At 37.7% G+C, this 10,368-nt stretch overlaps 1 protein-coding gene across 2 annotated transcripts; it reads right to left on the bottom strand.

The window, feature by feature from the left end:
* Positions 1-1,698: 1,698 nt before the first annotated feature.
* Positions 1,699-4,784, bottom strand: LOC142954526 (E3 ubiquitin-protein ligase TRIP12-like). 2 transcript variants are annotated; one of them, XM_076095590.1, is made up of 6 exons: positions 4,480-4,784; positions 4,217-4,358; positions 3,551-3,701; positions 3,297-3,439; positions 2,992-3,148; positions 1,699-2,891 (listed from the first exon to the last, which is right to left on the bottom strand). In XM_076095590.1, exons 2-6 carry the CDS (start codon positions 4,291-4,293, stop codon positions 2,829-2,831), a joined length of 591 nt encoding a protein of 196 aa, XP_075951705.1. In that variant the 5' UTR covers positions 4,294-4,358; positions 4,480-4,784; the 3' UTR covers positions 1,699-2,828. The 2 variants fall into 2 exon arrangements, with proteins under 2 accessions (XP_075951705.1, XP_075951706.1); XM_076095591.1 differs by lacking the exon at positions 4,480-4,784 and having other exon boundaries at positions 3,853-4,245.
* Positions 4,785-10,368: the final 5,584 nt, after the last annotated feature.

A 10,368-nucleotide genomic window follows, 5' to 3' on the forward strand; every position in this document is an offset into this window, starting at 1 on the left:
AAAGTGTTTCTACATTGATCATTATTGTGAAAACATGCTCGTAGATTTGGAATTTTTTTCTTTGGTATGTTAAAACATAAGGACCCAGAAACTCAAAGCAATGCTAATTTTTCCCAATTTAATAAGAAAAATATGAACAAGTAACAAGTGTTGATAAAAAAGACTGGACATGATTTTTACCTGCAGTGAAACCATAAATATGTGTTAAAGGCACTGAATGTAGACACAGTGTTGACACAATAAATGCATAAACCCTTAAATACATATATGAAATAATAAGTATGAAGGATACTCATGAAAACACACCAACCCTGTCTGTGTCTGACACAATAAGACAATTTAATAATCGATTGACAATAGATTCATAAGCACCTAATTTGATAATCGATTGTTAAAGTGTTGTCTGATTATCTTTAAGTTTATTAGTTTTGGTATGAAAAGCATCTGAAGATGGACTTGTGATGGAATTTTTACAGTTTTCTTTTACTGAACAATTAATGAATTAATTGAGAAAATGATCAGCAAAATAATTTTAGTTGCAGTCCTGCTTCTCATATACAATAACACAATAATATGTCTCACTTGTTTTTGGAACTTTTAATTTATAATTTGGTATTCGATAGTGAGAAAGACAGTTCTTTTTTAAAATGTTCGTATATTATAAATGTCATAAAGCTACGGTCGGTAATATTGAGAAACGAGCGAGAGTACGCTACATTTAACGAGTTATTAAACCCAAAAACCCAGTTCAGTGTTGCTGACTCAGCCTCATATTCTTCTTTATTTTTAATTTTATTTATTAATTGCTGCCGGGACGAAAAGCGATTATCAACAAATATAAGTAGAAGTGCATCTTTAAAGTAGCCGATATGTTGAGACCAGAGAACTGAACTCATAATGAATCTGTAAAGAAACACATTAAGTGATGAATGAATCTGATATTCTATATTTTTCTTATTGTCAATAAAACCCATAAAAATAATTGATTTGCTTCCAAGTATTGTGTATTAAAGCTTAATACATCTTATTATTAAATACAATTAAATACTTTTGATAAAAACTACAGGGACCAGCTGTTTAAGAAACTGAATGTTTGTTACTCGTTCTTAAAGATGTGTTCAGTAACGTGCCACGGACAGATATCTGTTGACATAACGATCAACTCATCACTTAAAGGGTAGCTGTGATACAGTTTGTAGAACTTTTGTCTTTCTGTTAATATTTTAATTTAATTTTCAAGGTTAATTATCATTAATTAAAAGTAAAAGGTGAGTCTTATTTTGAAAGTCTCTTGGTCGAGTCTGCAGTTTACTTCTCAAATAATAAAATATTTTGGGGTGAAACAATCTGCAATGTGACGGTTTAGTCGTCAAACCGTAACATTCATAAACAGCTGCGCTAAATATACATATTTTAAAGCATAATATTGAAGATCAAAGATAAATCAGATGAAAGAAGTGAACTATAGTCTGATGCTGCAATATGTTTACAATCTAAAGATGAATTACACTAAACTAAATTTACACTAAATTTGAATTGTGACTAAAATTTAACCGAATTAATTGATGAATTACCGTCAAACTGTTGTTCCTGAAAGCATCAACTCGTTCACAAAACACACAACTTTAAAAAGTTTGTGGTGAAAATACTTTAAAAAGTACATCATGAAAGTAGCAGAAGAAAAAAAAGAATGTAAACTAAGCTGAGAAAATGTTTTTATATCGTTGAAATCAACATGTTTTGATTGAAATCAGAAGCACAGAAGAGGATCTCCTCTGTTATAATAAAAAGTCACACGTGTGGAAGATTCAAGAGAAAGAACATCGTTTAAAAACCGCCGCTGGAATCCGTCGTTCATCATTCCACCAACGAGGAATCAGATACAGATATAGACGCTTCTCTTCAGTTTCTACGAAGTACAAAAGCTTTTCATAATCGTCAGATCCACAAAGATATCCGGTCGGTACAGTGGCTTAAAACTCATTACATAGAAAAATAAAGCACCAAATATATATACACATACATACATACATACACACACACACACACACACATATTCATAAAACCCATAATATACAAAGACACACACGGAGAATGATGCAACAGAAACGAGCAGGAGTTTGTTTTGTGGAAAACTGTCACAGTAGTGTCGCAAGAATCTGACGTTTCACCACAGAAACGTGTGAAATCATCCTCATCGTATATTATTCATTAAATAAAAAAATAAAAAGAGGCTGTTTTGGTCGAGTGTGATGCCGATTGGTTAACCAGGAAGCAAACAGACCAGAATTACTGAAAAAGGATTTCTTCTTTGAATAGTCTCTTTTCTAGTCACTGTCTTCCTCTTCCTCATGCCCACATCTCCTCCCGTCCGTCCTCATCACCTCGTGAGGTTTAAAAAGAAATGTACACATTTACAGGTTCTACACTCGTATGTTTGGTGTTATGAGCCTGGACATGTCGAGCAGCTATTGTGTGACACAATATGGATATAAATAAATGTTAAAAAGACACATTGGCACATGGACGCCAAATGTTGCAGCAGATCTGAGGTCATTATGAAAGAGAGAGAGTCTGCAGTACAGCGTTTGACCACCAGATGGCACTGAAAGTAGTTTTGTCCCTTTAAAAAAAGCACATATGATTCTTTCATAACCAGATTTAAGGAATCATCATCATCCAAAAACGTTATGTAAAGATTGATATAGATATATATTGTACAGAGTTTTGATTATTCAAATGCAGTTATTGGTACAAGCCTCTAAAAATCCAATTCTAACTCCTCCTTTTGGTCTGAAGTATGAAACATTTACCAGGTCTTTCCGAGCTCACGAAGGGAACAGGAAACAGTCCTTTGGAGTTGAACATGTACCCTGTTCCCTCTTGGTCTTCTGTTGGGGCAGAGACACAAGTATGGTCAGAATAAAATCACTATATACACACACTTATAAATGTGTATATAACTGTTCAATTTAACACAAAACATTGTACCTTCTCACTGTGGAGATGTGCTTTGAGTCCAGTGTCCAGGAAATCTGATGTTTGGAGCTCAGGGTTTGACTCCATTATGAACTGCTTCGCTCTGTAGCGATCGAAGGCAGTTACATATAAAAACATCTGTCGGGTGTGAAAGGGGAAGAAGAACGGACTGTAGAGAGAGAGCGAGAGAATGTTTGTTAGAACCAAATCATTTTAGCCAAAAATCAACACCAATATTAACTCTGTAGCCAAGATACAACACAGGCGACGGATACAATTCTAACTCCTCCTTTTGGTCTGAAGTATGAAACATTTACCAGGTCTTTCCGAGCTCAATGAGCCAAGTCGGGATGTTCCCCGTCATGACGACCAGCGGGTCTTGCAGCTGATGGTTAGCTTTGGCGGTCAGCTTACGGTTGATGAACTCACTGGTAGGCATGATTTCCTTACAGACAGCATTCTGCAAAACAACCAGAAATATTACATATCTTCATGTTACTTCCACAAACGCACAACAAAGTGACTACAAGTCACTGCCTTCCTCGTGTGATTCTTCCGGACAGAGACTTACGTCGTACAAGTAGAACCAGTATCTACTGATGGTGTGCAGGACCCTCAGCAGCAGGTTGACCTCTAAAGAATGGTCATCAAAGGTTATGGTCTCTGGACGCTCCAACGTGAGGTATGTCTCTAAGGGGTTGACGACACTGGGACACATCCATCTGGAAGAGACAGGAATTAACAGGAGTAAAGATTCAGACAAACGATCAGAAGCTGTGTGATCAAAACAGGATAGGGTTTCCTCTGGATACCAAGTGCTTTTCCTGTGTCTACATTAATCTGCTGCATAGACGTCAGGTTGAAAGTGCTCACACAGTCCCGGTTTGACAAGCTGATCTCATCCTCCCCGTTCTGGTGTGCTGTCTGCAGGGCAAGATAATCACCACCCAACATCAGTTTTCCATACGGGGAAGCCCCAAATATTTGTGTGTGTAAATGTATTGAGAGAGGATGACGCACTGTAAATAAGACTGGATGTTGTCAAGTAGTGTGATGCAACATTTTAATTGATTAAATCCATTATTCATCAATCAGATAATTAACTTGTAATGTGACGAGGTCCAGAATGACTGACCAAAAATACTGATGATGATTAAAATACAACATATCACTATTTATATCTCCAGTTATTATGATTTCATATTATTAATACAGAATGTGGGTGATGCACTCATACCTCAATGCTACGGCTAACAAAGCAGTTGTAATTTTGCCACAATCTAAGGTCATCCCTCCATTGCCAGATCGCTCCATCCGTCGTCTTCAGCATCAAATCCACTGCAAAGATGCCCTCTCTGGGCAGGCAGGGCATCAGCTCGCTGGAAGAAGAAGAAGAGCGGTTTGAGAAGGCTACGACATTTTATCTAATTCAGTTTAACCATCATGCAAATTGCTATATTTTTGCCGTATTGCCCTGCATGATCTTAACCCTTAACATACTGAAAAGAGTGAGTTCAAAAAGCTCCTCCGGGGTACCAGGTTAATATGTTCCTTGCAGGACCTCTTTGATGCACCACACAAAAGGAAACGTAGAGTTTCTATGACGTCTGTGAGAAAAAGGAAACATCAAAAATATGTCTGTATAACCTGCATAATATATCTCATTAAGTATGTCAAGTCTAAACATTACAATAACAAACTACATACTGTAGTACTATTCAATATTTAACATTAAACTGGCTGACAGCCCTGTGGCCTCACTGATCCTGTCTGTCTGTCCGCTGATGTGAAGACACACGCTGCAGGTAATAGAGGAGGGGGGGGGGCTGTTGTAACAAAATGTCAACTGTTTGGAGACCCTTCACTTAATAAGGCTCAACCATTTATTTTTTAACCTACAATTGACGTTCATTTTTAGTTAATTCAACCATTTGCCAGCTCCGTTTGTCTGTGTAAAACATACCAGTGATGAAGCAAGTTGACTGCAGAGGGAGCGGTCAAAGACACTTTCAAAGGTGTTTGAATAATTCTTATTGTCTCTACCAGAGGATTTGTTGTCATTTTAAATGAATGTTTTTGTGACAGCAGTAATGTCCCCCTGCAGAGACAGTCATAGAATCTCTTTTTCAAATGTTAAAGATTTGCTTGTCAGAGATGACACTCTGGGGTTGATGTCCTCTGATTGTCCCTCTGTGATGATGTCCATTGTCCACACGTCCTCCTCCCTCTGAACCCGGTTCATTGATCTTAAATGTCCGCGAGGAGAGGGAGAGTTGGGTTTGAGAAATTGAGCATGATGGAGAACGTGAAGAACATCGTGAGCTGCAGGGTGGAGAAGTACCGGACCGTTTGATAAATTAACTTACTTCATTAGCATCACTGATGCTATCCAGACTTATAGGATGACATCATTAAGCATTTATGAACGCTTGAAACAAGTGAAATGCTCGAACATAAAAACTGCCTGGTAAGAAGAAATATCTTGTCAGACAAAAAACAAGCATATATTGCCTTGATTTAAGATATTTCATCTTACTTAGATTTTAATTTTTGCAGTGTACTGCTTATCAGTACTCATATGTGTGCCTATCGATACTCCACATGTCATCTTTCTGTGGTGGAAAGTAACTAAGTACATTTACTCAAGTACTGTTCTGTGATTCTGTGATTATTCCAGCCTCCTTTTTTCTAAAATGAATTTCGTTATGTAATTAATTTTTTAATCCAGCTGTTATTTTACTTGAAATGAGAAGAACATTTATTGATGTATTTCTATGTATTATTTATAATCCATCCAGTTCAATTTGAAAACTGAGAATAATAATTGTTAAAATATTATTGATGTGTACTTTCTTTATTTGATTTGGCAGTTGTTTACTACACAGAGACGTTACTACTACTAGACTTCTTGATTATAGATATACCCAAATTATATATATATATATGTGCTTATGAACAGAACACAGGACATATATATATATAATTATATATATATATATATATATATATAATTTGGGTCGTGGGTCGCGGCTTGTCATTAAGGGGTGATGGTGGGTCCCGCAGCCAGACCAGTTGAGAACCACTGATTTAAACAACCTGTTGACAAATCTGGTATTAAAAACAATGTGGTGGTAGTTTGAACTGAAGGAGAAATGGAATATTCATAAATAGTTTCACAGTAAGAAGATGCTTTGACTGGTTTCCCCCCGAATTACAGAAAAAGTGTTTCTACATTGATTCTACATCCGAATAACTACAAATTCTCATTTGGTGAGTCGCTGACATTTTTTAAATTTATTTAATCGTATGAGTGAAATTGATCCAGGAAAACCATATCGTGAGACTGAAAAGCAAATATGTCTGTTATTGTTCACATTGGTTTCTTTTATTTTGTTTTGTGGGTTTATTGTGGATGTTGGTTAACCTCGTATCCTAGCGTTTTCCTGGGCATCACGATTGGGTTACTGGAATAGAAGGGGTCAGTGTTTGGCGTTGCATGTCGACATGAGTGTTTGACAGTGTAGACGTGAAGGACTGAAGCCCTTTGACCTAAGAAATGTTAGAGTCCGTAAGGATACATGTTATCTAGAGGAGGACTGGTGCAAGGATGAGTGTTTAGTGTTGTATGTTGCATGTTGTAGACCTTGGAGAGGGGTAGACGTTGTAAGCATTGGATTCCTTGGACCTAAGACTGGAATACTAGGGGTGAGCGTTTGGTGTCTGCCTTGGAGGTTGAATATCTTGGGGTTAGGCAGTAAGCGCTGGGTTCCCTTGACCTAAGAAGACGCCAGAGTCCGCAAGGATAAAGGTGGGCTAAGAGAAGGCTTAGACTGGGAGTCTAGAGCAATGGCTTTTATTCAGATTGTGCCAAAAACGAATCTAGAAACTCACTGTGACGACTACAAATAATGTTTGGTTCTTCTTCGTGTTATGTGATGTTAATAAATGAAGATACACAATGTTGTAGTTTCCTTAGCTATCACAACTGACCAAGTGTTGAATTTCAATAGATATCTGCTTTTGCATTCAAGTTTTCTTGAGACCTAAATTAAATGCTTGCTGGGAACATAATATGTTTTCCTGTTTTCTTTTGTACTATATAAATTACGATTTACTAGCTTTGGTTAAACAGGACAAAATGGCTGACATATTATTGTTTAGTAAGATTTTACTCTGTAGCAGCCTTTTATGAAGTGTGCTGCTGCTTCACACAGCGTCTCTGTACAAAGCAGTTTTTTTTTTCTTCAAATTGAAGTTGACTGATAGGATGAATGTTTGTATATTGCTATAAGCCAAACAACAATGTTTTGACCGTGTTCTTATTAGCTAGTAAATTACTTTGTTTTACGTTTTGTTGACAGCACAGTCTATAGTTCCATATTTACGAAGTTTTGTATGAAACATTAAATGCGTTGAAATCACGTCTTCGTGTAGACCACTTATCACCGGCCAGCGTAATATGATTTTGGAGAAATACGTTTAAGACCCCATTTCAACGCGTTTTCAACCAGAAATCAACATTGAAATCCGGGTTAGCGACGTTGTGCTAATAATAATATATCATCATTTTAGAGGCTTAGGCCTACTAAGAAACCACATCCACATTTATCTTTATTAAGCACAATATAAATATAAACAATGTTCTTTATATAAAACCATAATCTCCTTTTCCTTCTTTAAATGTCGTTTTCAAAGCCACACAGGAGCCGGTTTCAGGAGATCTGCCATATTTTCAACGTCGAGATCTGTAAATAAAACAAGTATTAAAAAACAGTTTTGAACCTCTTTGGAGAAATACGTTTAAAGTAACCAAAATCGCGTCTCTTTCAACCTACAACTGAACAAACCATCAATATTTTAAAACAAATTGGTGTTTTATGACACGTTGATATTGTAACCGTAATTTAGCCGGTTGAAAAGACGGTGAAAATAGGTCTAAGATGTTCAGACCCCATTTCAACGCGTTTTCAACCAGAAATCAACCTTGAAATCCTTTTCACCGGAGACCATAGACGTCTTTTAAACGTGTTTTCAACGGAACGATGCTGACCTGGATATTACACAGTATATTGTTTATATTGTCTGTATATTGCCATAAGCCAAACAACAATGTTTTGACCGTGTTCTTATTAGACATTAATTTGTTTTACTCACGTCCTCCACATTTAAACTGTGTACAGCCCCACTCGCTGTCCATCATGTATTTTACATGTGAAATGTCCTAAATACTCTATTTTATAAGGTTGGGCTACAGGGACAGTCCACAAAGAAAGTGTCTCCAACATTAACTAACACACATGTCTATGTTTAGCTACTGTTCGTAAAATGCTAACGCTACATGCTAACACTACAAGCTAGCAGCCTCGCCCGCATGGTGAGCATAACATGATATTAGTGGTATGTAGGATGTAGGGGTGCAACGGATCACAAACCTCACGGTTCGGTTCAGATCACGGTTCTTGAGTCACGGTTCGGATCAACAAAGAAAAGGGGAGGAGACAAATATAACTTTGCTTTCCATTTATTAATTAAAGAACTTCAAGAACACTTAAAGAAAAGAACTTTGGTCTATAGTCTTACATAAAAACAAAAAATATTGAAGATGTCCAATTTGAAACAAAATGAAATAAAAAATATAACATTCAAAAATACTCAATTCTGTTAAGTTTAAGTGCAACATGAGGTAAGTTGATATCCTCGTCCTTTGATCAATACTGAAAGAAAGAAACAGCCAGTGAGCTAGCTTCTACTGTTTCAACTGAACTGAACTGCTAGGCAACAACTTGGGTCTATGTTTACTTCCTGTCAGGTTATGTCATTCAAATACACAATAATGTTTACCATTACCATTATTTTCAAAAAGATGAGAATATCTACATTGTCTGGGGAGAGGGTAGACCTTTCTGTAGTGATATTACTATTGGGCCGGTCTAGCTTCCACTCTGATACTTCTGTCAGCACCTGCCCCAGGTCTGTGTCTGTGTGACTCTCACAGAGGGGGCGTGTCTGCAGCACCGGACTATGAATCTCCACTCCGCCGTGGTGAAAGCGGTCACAGTCTTTTCCTTCTCATAGAGGCCTGGAACAGCTTCATACTGAAGTGGGTGCGTGAGTGGATTTCGTAGCGTGGCTCAAGCATTTTAACCAGATTTTGAAATCCTTTGTTTTCCACAACGGAGTGTCGCCCGTCGCTGACAGACGGGATGGTGGCTCTTCATATGTGTGGACATGCCGATGTATTGCCGTTATCGTATGTCTTTCTCTTTAAATAACGCCTACATACCGTAACGGTTTTGTCCACCACCCTTATCCGTCATTATAAATTACAGGGAAGACAAAATGCAAGTTCCTCCGCTCGCCATGACTTTCGCCGTTAAATGCTTTTAAGCTGCTCCGTTCACGTGAACACACTACTGCTTTATATCTGTTCACTGACACTCTGCATTAATATTCGGGGACTTGTTACTTGAAAAGGAACAGCAGCAGTAAAACTTTATTACACACTATGATGATTACACTGTAAAACAAAAAGAAAAAAAATACTCGATTGATCCGCGGTTCACGAGTGATCCGAACCGTGAGGGGTGATCCGAACCGTGAGGGGTGATCCGAACCGTGAGGGGTGATCCGAACCGTGAGGGGTGATCCGAACGGATCACGGATCGATCCGTAATCCGTTACACCACTAGTGGTATGGTAATAATATTTTGGTTTGAAATATTGGAATAAAGTAGGTCAAGTACTTACAGAGTATGTCGTTAGCGTGAAGCCTCGTTTATTCCGTCAGCTCGTTCACTTCGCTCATCAACTCAGTAAGAGCTAGCTAGCTCAAACCTGCCGTCTTTCCATCCATCGTCTAACTTAGAAAAATGCAGAGTCCGTGCGCATGCGTGTTCCAGCAGTAAACACAGAGTCGTATTTTACGTGAATATACAGACAGAATGTGCTCTGCTCTCATTACGATGTCCTGGGAGCTTCTTGTTGACAGCACACAGTCTATAGTTCCATATTTACGAAGTTTTGTATGAAACATTAAATGCGTTGAAATCACGTCTTCGTGTAGACCACTTATCACCGGCCAGCGTAATATGATTTTGCAGAAATACGTTTAAAGTAACCAAAATCGCGTCTCTTTCAACCTACAACTGAACAAACCATCAATATTTTAAAACAAATTGGTGTTTTGTGACACGTTGATATTGTAACCGTAATTTAGCCGGTTGAAAAGACGGTGAAAATAGGTCTAAGATGTTCAGACCCCATTTCAACGCGTTTTCAACCAGAAATCAACGTTGAAATCCGGGTTAGTGCTCACTGGGGTTGATTAAACGTTCACGCTTAGACCAGATTTCAACGTGATTTGCAATACTACAATTTTCCGTCCTCTAC

This window comes from Anarhichas minor, unplaced genomic scaffold (assembly GCF_050575085.1).
Source record: "Anarhichas minor isolate MPS153535 unplaced genomic scaffold, ASM5057508v1 ptg000021l, whole genome shotgun sequence".
Classification (NCBI taxonomy): domain Eukaryota; kingdom Metazoa; phylum Chordata; class Actinopteri; order Perciformes; family Anarhichadidae; genus Anarhichas; species Anarhichas minor.

Bases quoted from the DNA above. Each gene is read 5' to 3' on its own strand.
- LOC142954526 (XM_076095590.1), bottom strand. From the start codon at position 4,293: ATGGAGCGATCTGGCAATGGAGGGATGACCTTAGATTGTGGCAAAATT. The intron at 3,440-3,550 runs GTAAGTCTCTGT...GTTGTTTTGCAG, and splicing joins ACTGGTTCTACTTGTACGAC to AATGCTGTCTGTAAGGAAAT. The intron at 3,149-3,296 runs GTAAATGTTTCA...CTCTCTCTACAG, and splicing joins ATTGAGCTCGGAAAGACCTG to TCCGTTCTTCTTCCCCTTTC.